General features: G+C 42.8%; 1 protein-coding gene across 3 annotated transcripts in view; it reads left to right on the top strand.

Moving 5' to 3' along the window:
• agap3 (ArfGAP with GTPase domain, ankyrin repeat and PH domain 3) overlaps positions 1-17,053 on the top strand; it is a 190,325-nt gene that overhangs the window by 135,662 nt on the left and 37,610 nt on the right. For all 3 annotated transcript variants that reach the window (XM_066717538.1, XM_066717546.1, XM_066717531.1), the window contains exons 10-12: positions 4,172-4,276; positions 7,203-7,374; positions 16,637-16,798. In XM_066717538.1, the coding sequence (XP_066573635.1) occupies positions 4,172-4,276; positions 7,203-7,374; positions 16,637-16,798 (439 nt within the window). The remainder of the gene's footprint in view (positions 1-4,171; positions 4,277-7,202; positions 7,375-16,636; positions 16,799-17,053) is intronic.

The following is a 17,053-nucleotide window of genomic DNA, read 5'->3' as shown; positions in this document are numbered from 1 at the left end:
ATCTTTCATCCGTTGTTACAGAACATGCGCGGCGAGCACGCTGCAGGACACGGCGATGGGGTGGGGGGGGACAGCAGACTTGTGTTTATTGATAAATTATTTTTAAGATCGGACTATCAGTGTGTGAATATTTGATTGAAGGCAAGAGCTCGGCCTGCTGTGTGTGTAAGCGTTTGGGACTGTTAAATGGTGGTTCTCCTCAATTGCATGTCTTCGTGACATTTTTTTGTTGGTCCTCAATGGTCCAAACTGCCCTTCTGTCGCTGGTCTCCTGCACAGTAACACATCTTACTCATTCAACACAATGTGCCTAGTCTGACACTGATGTAACTAGCATAATCTTACTCCCTATATGATGCGATTACATATGTGTATTAAATGAGCCTGAGATTTGACATCGAGCCCCAATGAAAACAAGTTGGTGACACACTTTAATATCAGTTTAAGTTTATTTTTTATGTTTTGTTGCACAGAGAAATGGGAGTGAGTGTCTGTGCACCGGTGACTGGTTTGATTCCTGGTTTGGAAGCCAATCTCTATTTTATGTCCCATTGTGAATATTTATTGGTATTCTGGTGTGATGCCAGTTGTGCAAACCTAAGTGTGTGTCTGTTGTGTGATTGGGGTTATCCCATAATTCACAGCAACATTTGGAGATTTGGAGGTACACTCTGCTTCTTTTATAGTTCAAATGCTTTAAAGACAATGAGTTATTGAAACAATTGGGAAGAAGAAAAAAAACGAACTGACATCTAACAAATTTGTTGTTCCAATTCAAATCCAATCCTTCCTTTCTCTTCTTTCATTTAATCATTTCGACCAGGCTGACTTTCTACCGGTATTTGATAACATTAAACTGATATCACAATCTTAGTGAAAGCAATGCAATTGAGTTAACAGACGTGGCTCAGAAGCACGGGTAGTGTTCAGTACAGGACAGTGGGGAAGGCGGGGGGGTGCCAGATCGCGGGTGAAAACCCCCTGAATGCGGGGATTGCGAATCACAGTACGGGGGGCTTCAGGTCACCTCCTACCGAAGGTACTGTGTGAAATTCAACCCCCTGGTCAAGCAGGGCTGGATTATCATGACTATCGGCACACAGCCGGGCTCCCAGGTCACGAGGGGTCAGGTCCCAGTGTGTTAATGAGGATTATACCCCTCTGGATGAGGAGAAATGAAAACCATTTAAACGCCACCAAAGGCTGAAAAGACCAGAATCCCCCCCACATATCCAGCCCAGGATCTCAGGCTTATGTTTGTCGCATCAGATGTCCTCTGAGGGAGAATAAGAGTATTTATTTACAGTGGCTGTGGCTGGGGGAGAGGTGGGGAGGCCCAGAAGTGAGAGAACAGAGAGAGTGGGGTTTAGGGATTGCTTTGAATACAATATCCCACTCTGGATCTGCAGACCCACTAGATGTTCAGGTGTGTGAGTGTTGGAGCTCCTGCTGGATTTCCACACGTTCATAAAGGCACTTCTGTAGCTGTTTAAGCCCCTGCAAGAATACAGTTTGTTAATCTATAAATGCTTTGAGTTTGCAAGAAAATAATCCGTTCAGATTATCCCATTTGGCAGTGGCAGACCAACTCAAGCGCCCACTTAAGGTTTGCAAACATGCAGCCTGCAGACCCAGGGGACGATGTCTCTGACTTTACTACTGGAATGTGGTTTCGATGTAACAAAAGCTTCAATCAACTGGCATAAAAATCAGTGATGGCTATTTAAAAAAAAAAAAAAAAAAAAAGTTGATCTTCATCCTTTCAAGTTAAATCTACACGTGAGATGCTTGACATGTTAACGGGAGCTTATGGGGATGCAGTCGTGTCAAAAGTAGGAGTTTCGGACGGGAACAAAAATTCCAAGGAAGGCAGGGAAGGTGTCCCTAATGATGCATAAATTGTTCGTCCAGATCTTTTTCAAGGACCGGTGAACATGTTGAAAAGGTTGGAGGTTTGGTTTGTTCAGACAGACAATTAACAGTGAGAATAACGGGCAAAAAGTTAAATAAAGAAACTGAAATTCTGATGTAGTAGTGAAGGGGTGAACTGTGGCCCAGAGATTGGCATCAAAAAAATGTATTACCCAGCTTGATCATCCACCTTATTGGCTCCGAATGACTCTTGGGCATTTCCGAAAATCAAATCCACACACCAAGCACAAGCATTTGCCACCACTCGTACTCCAGAAATGTGCCGGACTACCTCATTCCCATCGTGTCCTTCTCGTGAGGCCGTGTCTGAGGACCACAGCAGTACCACGTTGCCACTTAATAGTACAGTACGGCTTCTTTCTGCCACTTGAAATGTGGCTCTTGACTATCAGCTGGTTTGGTTGTGGCCCCAAGAGGCTTTGCCCATATTGGTGTGAAGACCTGATTAATGATTCAGGCCACAGCACTTATTTTCCCACCATTTGATTGGCAGGCGGGAGAACCTGTGGAAACCCACTTCATAACCCAGAGTGGAATCTGGCCTCCAAATCTGGTGTTATTCGTTTTGATAGTTCGTGAGGAAAGCTACTTATAAGTATTTCAGCTGTACGCATAACAAAACCCCTAATTTGCTTGCCTACCAGCACCTTTTTATTTAGTCTGTTTAGTTAGCTGTAGATCTGTAAACATTGATCATGTGACCTCTCCTATATTGAAGTATATATTTACATTGCACCCATTTATTATTTATTCACGTTTAATCCCTCGCTTTCTTCGGAACGGATTTTTAGACGTCTCTCCATCTCCGGCAACGTGAAGTGGAGGTGACTCAACGTTGAGAGAGAGGAGACGTGGCATCATCCCAAGGAGATGGGCCAGATTAGACAAGCACCCTGCTGGGACACAAGATTACTTTTAAATTACCATTTGCAATTTTCAATCAATACACGGCTGCACAATTAAATCGGCTGCTGAAATTCTGATGCAGAAAGGGAGGAAAAGACACCATTTCCCCCAACAATTAGCCCTCAGAGAGCGATCTCGGGTTTCTGCACAATTTCACGAGGTACTGCTTCACAGTTTTAGTGTGGGCCCTTCACTGTTTCCACAATATTTTTATCTTCCGACGCTGGTCCTTTTAATTTCCCTCTAATTTCAACCCAAATTAATTTGAGTATTAGATAAGGAAAGTAAAGGAAATTTGAAACATTATGGTAATACTATGGAGCAAGTGGGAATAATTAGCGACAGCGTACAGTAATACAGCCGGCACTTCGTTACTCATTGAAGAGTGACCTTGGATTGGAGTCGTAGAGCGGCTTGGTGTTTTTTTTTCCCCTCTTGCTGGAGTCGGTTCTCCGGGGTTTTTGGTCTCCAGGTTGTGCTGAGTTTTTCAAGTTTTGGGGGGAAGATAGTGTATTCAACGTGGTATTTAAATGATCACATTTACAGCCTGATCCGTGACCAAGGTTATACGTCGGTGTCGATGTGTTGTCCGTTATTGAAGTGCAACTGCTGCGTCTTGGGATGCATTTCATTGTTGCGCTCTTGCTTGGCCAAGAAAAGTTTCTGTTGGATCTGTGTGATGAAATGTTCTTCTCCTGATCCTTCCACGTCATTGACTTTAATCCCCCCCCATAGCATACACTTTGGTTTCCTCTTGAGCTCTCTGAAGCATCTTTTTAGTCTTTCTTTAAACATTACTTTTTAAACCCTTGCATTTTGCCGCACAGGAACATTATCGTGCACCATGAGAAGGTGATTGCACCTGGTAAACATAAACGGCCCGTCTAGTCAGTGTTGTCTCTGAGGTTAATGCAACTCTGGCCTCAAGGTGAAGGTCCCACTAAACAGTTGATCACCTCACGCAGGGAGAAACTGAACCAGGATGGGAATTGTATTCAGCAGGGAGGTCTGAGACCTGTGGTTTTATGGAATGGAAATCAAAAGGTATCTTACATCTAGAAATGCAGTTTTACGTAATCAGTTTTATGTCTCTTCCATGGCAAACTGATTTATCCGATTTCTTTTCCCTTCTGCGTGTTGCAGGATTCAACAGGTACCTTACAAACCTGTGCCAAAACCTGTGCAAATTACCAGATGGTTCTGTAATGAGCATCAACCTTTTGGCTTTTTTAGTTTTTGTTCAGTTTTCTCCTGATAACCCGTAAACCCATCTCGTATCTAATGTATATCCCTCCTTCCTCTTTCTCTCTCTCTCTCTCTCTCTCTGTCTCAGGGCATTCTCCTGAAGAGGAGTGGGAAGTCTCTGAACAAGGAGTGGAAGAAGAAGTACGTCACTCTGTGCGACAACGGAGTCCTGACCTACCACCCCAGCCTGCATGTGAGTCTCACCCGCCCGCCTGTTGGCCATCTTTTATAGGGCTGAAACAACTCGAGAAATCCCTCGGCACCCGATAAAGAATAGGATTATAAAAGATACAATAACAATATCTGCTGAGATACTAGTGTAGTAGATGTCGTATTATGAATAAATTAAGGGAGTCAATGAAGATGTTTAATTAAGACACATCTTCTATTTGTTTCCTTTGAGTTTGGTTTTCTCATTTTTAAACTAACTCCTACACACAACCTTTGACTGAAGGGCAGTAACTTCTGTGGTATACTTTTTTTTTTTTTTTTTTTAATCTATTTTGTCAAAAGGTTATGTGAAACTCGTGTCTATATAAATAAGGGAATTTTCTTTATTCCACCACGCTTAATATCTAGTCGGCTTCCTGAGGAACACGCCGGCGCCAAACGCCAGATCCTCGCCTGTCGGAGTCTGCAGTGACATGCCTGGCTGTTCCCTCCTCAGTAAATATTTAAAAATAAATAAATAAGTTAAATAAGACATAGGCCTTGTTTTGCTCTGGAAACTTAATTCAGCGCGCTAATGTAAAGGCTGGAGGGGGAGAACTCTGCCCTCTCCCTGGCGCTGGGAAGCTCGCTGCTTTGTAATGGAGATGTGCAACGCAGCCCCGCCGCGCCGAGCCGTGTTTTCGGCTTGTATTTATTATCCCACTCGCTGCACGGCTGAGGCGCAGGCCTGGCTGGGACATACATCTCTGTCACGTCCCCACTGTGGCGCTAATGTCTCTTAAACACTTCACACCAGACAGACAGCACCCTGCCTGACACAGACTCCCCGCTCTCTCTCTCGCTCGCTCACTCTCCATTGTCACACGCTTGCACTGCACCATTTCTCGCAAGGAAGAAGCTCTATTAATGGCAGAATCTCTGTTAAGTGTATTAAATGATTTGTCTTCTATAAAATGTAATTGCTTTATCTCTGCCTGTCCTCTATCCTCTATTGTGTGTGTGTGTGTGTGTGATGCACATTAATCGTTCAAGGCATTTGATCCTACTAAAGCCTTAATGAATTGGTCTTTCTTGCCTTTTCTTTGCCTTTAAATTGATATCCTATATCACTCCGTATGGTCACACATGTCTGCTTTATTGTTTGTGTTGTGCTCTTCCTGCCGTACCCATAAGTCACTGTGAAAGTCTTCTCATATACTATAGACTCGGATAGACACTCGCCGTGGTTCCGAGTTGTGTGATGTCAGCGGAGCCGTCGACCGTTCACTTTCCGAGTTTTAATCTGAGTTTGAACATGCGCCCACCGGTCTCGCAAATGTAAATGATCTTTCTCATTGTGAAGGATGTTCACGCATTGAACAGACTTCTTGCCGAACAAAGTGCTTGATAGCGTTTTTATGGCTGTGCAGCGAGAGTGTGTGTAAAATGTAAACGGCGTGGTTATCCAGTGTGCTTTACTACCTGGCAGCATGCTTGGGGAACAAAAATCCATAACATATGCTTTAAAATGTATTATTATTCCTTTATGGAGCACACAAAAGGAAAACGGTCTCGCTGTTCAGAGCATAATTTGCTTCCAGGTGGGCTGTGGGGTTTAAACCTTCCTTGTGCTTGTTTCTGCTCGGTGGAAGGGCAGGAGGCATGCGGTCTTGATTTAGCGCTGCTCTTCACAAGTCTGATGGTCGCTTCCATTCTGTGCTAAGAGAGAGAGTGAGAGGAGGAGGGAGAGAAAGGGATGGAGATAGACAGATAGATAGAGAGAGAGAGAGACAGAGAGAGGGGCAGGGAGACGGAGAGAGCGAGAGGGAGAGATTCCCTTTCATTTCCCAGTCAGCAGACCCATCCACACAATCACCTTCTGTTAATTCTATCTGCAACATCAATTAAATTGTTTGTAGAAACTAATTGAATGTGGCTTAATCACACATCTTAATAGCTTTCCACGCTTTGAACTCGCTGTTAATTCCAGTAATAAAATAAAATGAGAGCGCTCACTGGGTAATTAGCGAGGAGGCTTGCGAAGAAATTAGTGCTTTATGGCGTGTAATAAAAGGAGTGTAGTTGGCGTCTGATTCGATAGGCGATCTTTTAGTTTCTGCTGATTGCAGGGATTTCGTTCTTTATTTATTTACTTTTTCCAAAGTGGTGGAATTACTTCTTCCCCCCTCAGCTCTGATCAAATCACTGGATTTAAGTAACTGAAACCACCCAGAGCCATTAGCCATTCCTCCATCTTCTAGGATTGGGAGTACAAAAGGTTAAATACTATAGCATCTTTTTTCTTTCTTTATCCGATTTGCATCAAGCTGCTGCCATGGGCACCTTAAGTTTACTGGCATGCTTTCTCAGTGATTTGTTTTGTTTATATTTTGTAGTTTTCCAGTTAAATGTATGTAGGAATGGTCACAAACATTATATTGATTTAGCACTTGGTTATAAAATGTGAAAGGCGGCATAAAACAATTAGGGTTGGTGTCTCACAATTTTTGTAAGGAATTTCACAGTGCTTTAGAAATAAGCTTTAATGTTTGCCCTTTAGATGACACACTTGAGAGAGGATGTGAATTTGACTTAACATTGTCCAATTAATAATTTCTAAATCAAGACTGATGAATGTATTACTCTGTAGTGGTACGGGATGTCCTGGGGTTGTATAACAGTGTCAAAACGTGACGTAGTCTTAAATGATTCCCTATGATTTGGATACTGTATTTCTGTTGCTTTTATCCAAGAGGACTTGGCATGTTAGAAATAACGTGTGCCAGTCATTTATACAAAAAGGGTTCATTTTCCTTATTTAATTGGGTTCACTCTCCACTAACAACACTTTAAAGAAAGGAATGCAAATGGAACAGTCGTCTTCGGAGACTAAACCTTGATCTGTTGATGCCTTCCAAAAAATGTCTTAATATGACAGTGAAGGGTTTGACTGCCACGTGTATCTGCAGGACTACATGCAGAACGTCCATGGGAAGGAGATCGACTTGCTGAGGACCACGGTGAAGGTGCCAGGCAAGAGGCCTCCGCGGGCCGTGGCCACCATCGCCCCCACGGCCAGCCCCAAGACCAACGGGCTCACCAAGGACCGCAGCAACCTGCAGCTGGCCACGGGCGCCCCCGGTAAGAGCAGAGCACGAGCTTGAGCGGTGTTCGTCCCCTATAGCGTGGCAGTGTGGCGTTCAAGGATACGTGGTATTGGGAAGACCAGAAAGACTTATGTTGAGCAGAAGGCGGTTTGAGGGTTGCGTATGTTGTGGTACTTGTGCCCTTCAAGAAAGGCACCAAAATAGAAGTGCCTGGCAAGCTGGGGAGCAAGAACGGAGCGACAGAAGGAGGGGGAAGGTGAGAGAGGAGAGAGGGAGGCGGCGATTCAGAGTAATTAATAAGAGAGGGCAGGAGGTGGAGGAGATGGGGGACTGAGTAAGCCTGCTTTCCGGAGAAGATAGAGAAGTGGGGAGGATCCAGGGGTACAGAAACAGCTGCTGCCCATGTGGATGTACAGGGAGGGATGCGTCCAGAGCACATGCCTGCACAAACGCACCGTGGGGGAGAGAATTGTTTAGATTTAAGCCACAACACGGTGATGGTTTACGAGTTAGAATCAAATTTTGTTGCCTGATAAATCGGGATAGACTACGAATTAACCAGACTGTAGCTTTATAAATGGGTCAACTTGATTGTTTATTAGTAGGGCCTAGAAAAACTGACACACAATTGTCAAACTCTGCCATAGAGTATATGCTACTGAAAAGGTGTAAAGTGTACTATATTTACATTACAGAAACGCGTTATTTTAAGTTTATGAGACTACAAAGTGTTGTGCTTAAATGTGTTTGGAAGTTTGTAAATAGGATGATATTTCACTTCCAGGTTGTGTTTTTAGTGTTAGGGCAGATTCAGACAAACTAATCCTTTCTGAAACGGGTCAAACACCTTCACACTGAAAGCTGCATTTCACTGCATTGTCTAGTTTCTCTAGGAATCTTTGTATTCATTTTTCTCCAGGATTACACAGCTGGGCGGGGGGCCGGGGGGCCACGCCTGCTCGGTCTTGATTACTTGTTGAGGTGTTGGAGCCCCGCCGCACTGAATCATGTCCTGACAGCCCCTGTCTCTTCCCTCCGGACCGAGCGGTGGTTCGACGGACAGATTCCAACAAGAACAACCCACAAAGGTTAATTAGTTGAAAGAAAAGCATAGGATGAAAATGTTACACTGGAGAGGGGGCATTGTGTTCGGGCCCACAAACAATTAACCTTCATGAGTTTGTGTAGGAGAGGCGTGGGAAACCCCAGGGGAGAGACAGACGGAGAGAGAGGCCGAGGAGAAGGAAGGGCTGGAATTAAAGATGCCACACTAGAAATCCTTTTACAGCCGTTTCATTCGGCCTGAGCAAACGGTTTGATGCTGCCTGTTGTGACTTTGCGTGTGTTGACTGGCGTTTGTTTTGTATATTTAGTAGACCTGTCTTTATACTCTTGCCTTGATTTTGTATATAATTTAGTTTTTTTCTTTAGTCATCTGATATCGTTGTCTAAGTACACCTTTGAATATTTTGAGTACACTAAAGTCAGTACTCTTTTAATTCCCCTTAAATTTACACACATGCCAGACTCAAGTAGGCTATTGAATAAAGCGATATTTTAACAAAAATAAAAGTTTTTGTGCTTGACTTTGGTGTATAAGTGTAGCTGAAATTGTAAACCTTAGGCTTAAGACCACATTATGTTATATAGTTTTAAATGCACCCTGTTCCTTTCTTTATAATATTTTTGACGGATTTGATTGGAAAGATATGTAGTTGTTGCTCTCGGAGTGAAATGAAGGGATACAGACGGCGGCCTGTCTGCGGTGAGAGGAGAGCTTAACCCTCGCTAGATTATGCAATCGGATTTTGATTTCATTAGGCGTGCGATTGATGAAACGCACAAAGCGTAATCTTTCATTCACCTAAGGAGAGCGACTGTGTCTCTGTGTAATTCATTGACTTACGAGATCTGAAACCCTTTTATGAGCCAGACAAGAAAAAGGAGAGAGAGAGACGTACTCAATGAGTCTGAGAGTGTGTGTGTGTGTGTGTGTGTGTGTGTGTGTGTGTGTGTGTGTGTGAGTGAGAGAGAGAGAGCAAGAGGAGAGAGAGAGAGAGAGTGTGTCTGTGCGAGTCCTTATTTAATTCTTACGGCAAGTCTTCCTTGGCAGATTTTAAATATTATTATCCTGTTAACGGGCACTCAGTTGTGTCACCAATGACAGATACATTATATCAGAGTATTAATGACCCTCATCAGTTTTGATCAGCGGTACAGGCAAGGGGCTCCATTGCTCGTGGAGCTCGGCACTCCGGCGGCCCTGTGCCGAGAGATCCTCGTCGTGGCGGCGCTGGAGCCCGGCCCGGCGCTGGCTGAGCCCTCGATATTATTATTACACAGCTCGTGACTCTTCAGCAGAACGACCTGATGTGTTTTATAGAGTCTCACCGCCTCCCGGTGGCTCCGGGGTCGCGGATTACACGCAGGCGCCGCGGATGATGTGTGCACCCCATTAGCATTAATGCTTCATTATCCCCCCACTTGTACATAATAGCAACAACTCGATGGAGGGGTCAGGCGGCGTCACGCCTCATCAGCTCCCGACGAGGAAAAAAAAAAAAGCTCCTGTCCCCCTCGCCGCTTCAGCTGAGCCTGTGATCGCTGCGAGAGAGCTGCTTCGGCTTTTCGGGATAGGGATGCATACACGCACGCGGGGTTTGTTTCTTTGGGGCCTGTTTATTTTGTAGCATTTTGTTCGGTTTTTATTTCGGTTGGGTTTCTAATGTGTGTCACGGTTGTGGGCTTGAATCGAGTGATGGAAATGGGGTCTCTTATCCCTGCCTCCTCTGACTCGCTAGCTTTTCATTATAGATCTTTGTAAAGCAAAATCAAAAGGCTTGCATTATTATAATCATCCTCGTATATTTACATTATTGTTGTTTTTGTTGTCGGACTAGTGTGACAGACATTACGGTTACCCCTGTTAGTCTGAAGTTCAGTACAATTACTGCTAACAATGGATACTGGGTAACGCATTCCTCGCCTGCTGATAACTCATCTGTGTCATGTTTTAGTCTAGCGAGTCCATCGTTGACCGTTTTTCAATTGAAATAAAAAGGTGAGAAATTACCTCGTTTAAATTGTGTACCTCTTCCCAGTGTGTTTCTAGCCAACATGCATCCCTGTAGTTTCACTTACAGTTTTACAACAGGGAGAAAGAATCACTACTTAATTTGTTTTCCTCAGATATTTGCGCCGACAGACTTCGAGTCCCTATTACAGGACAGACGCACCGATTTTTTTTTTTTTTTTTTTTTTTTATTTCAGTTCAGATCTTTACTTTGCTGGCAAACGTATTTCTCCTCGGCGGATGAAACGTCCCATCCTGTAAACGTTTACCATATGTTGCAGGAGAGATATTGTGAGGATGGCCCAATCTGAAAATGCTCCCCAAAGCGACAGACTATTTGAGGTGTGCGACGTATCTAGAGTATGAAAATTTACCAGAATGTTTTATATGGATTCTTTATTGATAGTATTTCTCATTTCTGTTTTTGTGTAAGATATAGGTTTGTGTAGAACCATTAAACACACTGAAAGTGAATCTATTACGGGCGACGCACAATATTGAGGTATAATAGATGCACATGCCAGCAATCGGCTCAATTGTACGGCGTTCGGAGCCGGAAGCCCGCGCTCTCCACCAGCGCCCGGCCTGGCGTTATTAAATTGTGCGCGGCGGCTTCACAAGCACATCCTCTCGATTTGATAAAAGTGCTGTGTAAAAGATGTTAAAGTCAGACAGCGGTACACTGATGTTAACATCTGATTATTTCACTTACTGTAATTACATTATCTGCTCTTTTATGCAGAATTATTCTCTGAGGACTAATTGATGGATCCATGTTTAATTCATTAATCATTAGCATCAAATTTGACAATTACGATCCGAGATGATTGTGGAATTTCAAATGCAGCCAGGGCATCTTTTTTCTTCCTCTTTTCCCCTCCTCCTGTTAAAGGAGAAAGTGGGAGAATATTATGGCTGCTGTGATTCATGTTAGCAGGCACTTGAAGATTTTTTTTTTCCTTTTTCTTGAAGCCTTTCCTTGTTTTTAACTGAAAACGTGTGAGGAATCGTCAAGCAGAAAAAATAAAATCTGTCGAGAGATCCATCATAGTTTACCACCTGCCTTTTGACAATAAAATGCCTAGGCCCAAAGTGAAGATTTATTAGCCTGTAGTAAACCTCAGACCTTGTAGTAATCTGTAGTAACATTGCAAATGTAAGGGAAGTACTATACTTATGTAGTTATGATTATTGTTGCTGTATTCATTCTGACAGGGTGAAAAAATTAATATATTTTATTTGAAACTGATACAAGCAATCTGAAAAAAACGGATACTGATACACATTTATACATATAGACGATCTTGTAGACGTCGATGCGATCACTTTTTGTCTATAGAAATTATGTATATTTAATTCCGTAACATTTGTGGATCCCATGGTGAATGTTAGAGGTTAAAAAATCTATCCTGTCAAGAGAGAAGCGACTGCAGAACTACTTTTATTTTGATAACCTTACTACTGTGTTAGTTGAAATCTCCAGGGTTTGTACTCGAGGGCTTGTAGACGCTTTAAAGTTGGCAAAGTGTTTGACAATCAAAAACAGTCCTAGTTTTTTTCAAACCTAAACACATGTATGTATTAATGTCACCACCCTACTGTTCAGCAAATCTGCTCTCATGTTTTAATAGCCTTGGTTAAATGTAATATAAATGAGCAATTTGTACCCATTATGGCTAAAACACAAGTGGGTTTATCGTGGAGGATTAGGCGGTGATTCGAACGCTTTCCTCCCCGATTCTCGGCGATGTTTTTTGCTGCCGGCCGCTCTGCACTGCGGTGGAATTGCTGTCGTTTACTCCTCACTTCCAGTGCTTCTCCAACCAGCGGTACATTTTTAACATTTGTATAAAAAATGAATTACATTATTTTTCTGACACCAGAGTCTCTGCTTTAATGATTTGCAAACAGGGGGAAATTTGTGATGATTGCTGTATTTTGAACTCCTTCACAGCTGCACAGTTCTGTGAAATAGCTTTCAAAAATGTCACTTTGGTAATATAAAAATTGGTGCTATTGCTTTTTAATTTATTTTCCTGTTGAAAGTTTATTATGAATGACTTAAGACTTAAGGCCTTCTTGAATCACAGAGCACTCTTGTTGTGTGGAAGAGGCATGGCTGAAACATTTGTTTGCGAAAGTCTTATTTCTCCGTAGTGAAAAGTGTACGTCTAATCTAAAATACTGGGGTTTTGCGCTGTTGCCCCTATAGTTCACACTTACATATGTAATTATAAAACAAAGATAAATCAGGCCTCGATTATCTTTGTTGGGTACGAAATATTTACATTTTAATATCAGTACATGAGAATCTTTCTACTTCCCTTGGCATCGAATTGGATTTACAGAAGCTTTGAAAGAGATGTGTGTTTTCGTATGTTGAAAGAATAACTAACTAAAAAAACACACAACTATACAAAGAAATTAGCGGTCAACTCCTCTGTGGGATGGTGATCGTGCTTCATTACTGAGGTCAATACTTAATTGAGTAAAATAATCTTAAGCCTCTCCAACAGGAAGATAATTATAATGTTATTATTAGCTGTGTGGCAGCGTTATTTTTAGTGTCTTTGTGAGGAATTGTTGCCACTTGTCTTATAAGGTGGTGAAATGCCTGGTATTGTATTCAGATTTTAAAATACAATGTTCTTGAGCATCATCTTTGCAAAATGGCTGAAAGAAGGAAGTATTTTGGCACAACCTTTAATAGCCACAACTTTAAAACCACATCAGTTTTTTGACGAATCAAAATCTGATCAGCAGACGCGGTTGGGCCCATGATTTTGATCTGAGGACGTTTTCTGGATTATAGTTACAAATAATTCACTGCTACCAAAGTGACTTGGAGATGTGGATATAATCCGACTTCAGCCAAGGGTTTGATCTCGCATTCTGCCCACACTTACTGTTCCCCTCGATCTAAACGTTTGAAAAAGTGTGGTTAAACATTAAAGACGACATTAGTCACTGTGTTTGGTAATGTATTTGATGTGAAGAGACTGAAACAATGGCTTGCTGGATTATTGGTGATCTTCTCTTCACCATGCTAGGAACCGTCTGAGTTTCCTGCACCGTTCCTCCAACTTTGAAACTGCTGTTCTGTGATGGCGTTGAGAGGTTGTTGTTCTCGGTTTCCGCCCAGCCTCGTGAGCGGCCGCCCCCCCCCGTGCGCGCGGGCGTGAGGTGCTGGCGGAGAGCTCTGATTCGGGAGCGCTGATTTACAGAGTGCTTTCCCAGCGTGGCTGCCTGGCACGTCTGCCTCCCTCACTGTTTTAGAGCAAGTCCCCTGATGGGAATCGAAAGATTAATTTTCTCTGGCCCAACAGGATAATTACTGATACTAATTAGGCATAATTACTCGAATTTGATACACTTATTACTCGTGGTAATGGGTAGGAAGCATTATCTTAACAAGAGTGAGCACCATTTCGGATAAAGTACAGTATGCGTTAAGAAAAGACAATTTATGTATTTACTTGTGCAAATGAAAATAGATTTTTAATTTGTTTAAGGGTGTGAAAGTATTAAAAGTGAGTCCTGGATTAATATGTGTACCTTTTAAGTCCTTTTAATTTCTCTCGACCTCTGAAATATCCTCAGTATGGACACAGAGGTGGTTGTTTTTAAAAGATTGTCTTTAATGAACAACTGGGTAAATAAAAAGTAATAAGTGAGCAGCAACACAATTAATACCTAAATAAACATGATTAAATCTTGGAATTCATCCAGCTGAAATTACTGTTAATTACTCTTTTGTTACAAAGGGGGGCTATTACAATATTGCCATAGGAGCATGTCTGCCTTTTTGAACAGGAGATTAACATTGTAGTCATAATGTTCGTTATCTGTTACATCGCACTGATGTTCCTTGTTCGTTTACACGTTCATTGAATGGATCAGCTGGTAACATGAGAAGACCTTGGAGCAATCCTGTTATTGTGTTGTAGGCTGCAGTGCCTTTCACCCAAAACAGAGAGATTGTTTTACACTATTAGTAGTAGTTGTAGCCCTATAGTAATAGCAGTAGCATAATATTACAATTAATAAATTAGACAATTATGTCAGTTGATTGTTCACAAAGTCTCATAGCCGTCATTTGGACATTTAAGATGTGCTTATAATACTAATAATTAAATGCACATATACAAATATGATTTAAGTATGTACAACTTTAAGCCAGAAATCGTGGATGATGCTCTTAATCATGGGATGCTCTTAAAGACCTTTTAAATGCATTAACCACAAATTGAAACTGCACTCTGTGAATGTAACGCTTTCTAAACTACACAGATGAGCTAAATGTAACATTTAAACTGTATAGTTGAGAGCAGGATCCCACACATGCATTAAATGCATCGCCACAGACTGTTATTCACATTGCTCCTGACTGAATCACAGAAGCATTGTATTTGACTGCAGGTCATGTGTGGAGGAGGAGGTTTGTTTCGAGCACTGTGGCCCAGTGTGGGGAGCGAGGGCTTGGCGGAGAGGGTGGTTTTGAAAAACTCCTCTTCTAGAAAGCATTGCTTCCAAACCTTCCTGTGGGGCAGGAAAGCCCTCTGCATGGTTGGAAACAGGGCTGTAACTTGATATTTACCAAGGAAGTATCCATTGTACACTTCCGCTCAAGATTTGAAAGAATCCGCTTCACCTAAACATACATTCACTTGCATGCTTCATTAGCAACAAGGGTCTTGCTTTAATTGAGCACTGGGGTCGTCAGCTTGACGATTACACTGGGATGCTCTTAATGACCTTAAGTCTGTTATGTTTAAGGTGTTTCCTAATGCAGCTTGCTAGTAATTAGTCTGTGTTGGTGTCCAATGAATTGTTCATTAATTTATTGTCACAGCAGTGGACATTCGCTCTTGCCAGATCTAGTATGATCCCTCTGAGCTCCTCGAATCAAAATGGTTGTAGAACGATAATCTTGTGCGAAGCCGCGATGTCGGTAGGTGTAGATTAATTGTGGGGTGGGATTGGAATCGGGAGGACCCAACCTGTGATTAAACTGACATGTGACTGAGTGATCGGAGGTCGTTCCTGCCGGGCCGGCCACGCTCCTGACCGTGTGCTTTGTGTATCGGAGAGAACGTGATGTCACAATGTCGCACACTCTTGTCGTGCGGGAGTCGAAGGCCCCTGACTGGAAACCATTCCTCCTCTCTGCCGCGAGAGGGGCTGCCTGTTCAGAGGCAGCGTGGGTTAAATGAATTAATAAAAAGCGCGAGGCAGCAGGGTGTAAAGTGTCCACGGCGCTGCTGATTGGGAAACGTCGAGTCTGTTAGTAGACGCTGGGAGAGATGGATGTGCCAGTCAGAGGGCTGAGGCAAGATAATTACCGTTCGGAGTGTATCTTGTTAATTAAGGGCTAATTAGAGACTGAGTCGGAGGAATGGTTTACACATGTAGTGGGGAGATGAACATGAAACAGGCAGAGGCGGGCGGCACTGTGATGCAGAGAGACATGGGATCCAGGAGGGAGAGGCAGCCGAAGCAGAACTGATGAAAAACATCCTCCAACAGTCATTAAAAATTGCCAACTTTATCACCCAGCTTGAACCTGCCACACGGCACACAGCTGCTTTTATTGTTTGTTTGTTTGTATTTTGTTTTTACGAATTCCGAGCGACCGTGCGTTTGTCTCCTGCATCAGGGGATAACATTGTATCCCTCGAATCAGACCCCCCATATGAGCTTCCTTTGTCTTTTTTTTTTTTTTGGGCAATAAGGTGCAATAATTATTTGGTTATGAAATTGGAAGTGCAGCAAACACTGAATTGAGCTTTTCCTGGCACCACTTTACGGTTACTGTAAATAGTTTGAAACTGGAAACTGTTCTGTATCAAAAAATCTGTTCCTGTAAATCAGTTAAAAAGTCGTGAACACAGCACATACAAATACTTTGTCAATTTTTCACCTTAAAAATCAAATGTAAAAATGCAAATCTTATAATAAGGAGTTGTGTGCATAACACAATTCAGTTTGTTTGGTGGTTGTCTACTTTGTGGTGTTTTTCCGATCGTGAAGGAACATTGAAGACTGGTTTTACTTTTACTTTTTTGTCTGGTTTTCCTCCTAACTTTAACTAATGTTTTGCTGGCAGGTTCATCTTATTTTACACTTTTTAACAATATTGTTCCATGACTGTGTCGATGCCCAGTCCGGCGTGTCGGTGTGTGCTGTCTGACGGCCCCATCTCCCTTCTCTCCGTGTCCCCCAGGGGCCCCGCACTCCAACAGCAGTGGCTCCCTGCAGTCCGAGCGCTCGGTCAGCGGGATCAACCTGGTGGCCTTCAGCTCCAAGCCGGACGGGATGCACCAGCGCTCGTTCTCAGTGTCCAGCGCTGACCAGTGGAGCGAGGCCGTCATCAACACTGGTGCCGGTAAGACAGTGATTCACCTCCCGCTGGCGTCCTGTCTCCCCTCTTAGTCCTGAACTTGTTCCCTTTTTTTCTGCATCAGTTAAATTCTGAGAATCATCATCAGATATCAGCGTCGTTCACGGTTTTGTTTACTTTCTTGATCTTTCATAATGGATACTCTTTTCTCATTGTTTGTCCCTGGGCTTTCTTTAATCTCCTGTTTCTGTGACTCCCCATCACAGAGAGATGGTTAGCTGTAGGAATCCCACGTTAAAC

Source organism: Amia ocellicauda, chromosome 2, assembly GCF_036373705.1.
Source record: "Amia ocellicauda isolate fAmiCal2 chromosome 2, fAmiCal2.hap1, whole genome shotgun sequence".
NCBI lineage: Eukaryota > Metazoa > Chordata > Actinopteri > Amiiformes > Amiidae > Amia > Amia ocellicauda.
Note: the sequence above shows the minus strand (reverse complement) of the source record. Positions and strands in the feature narration are given on the sequence as shown.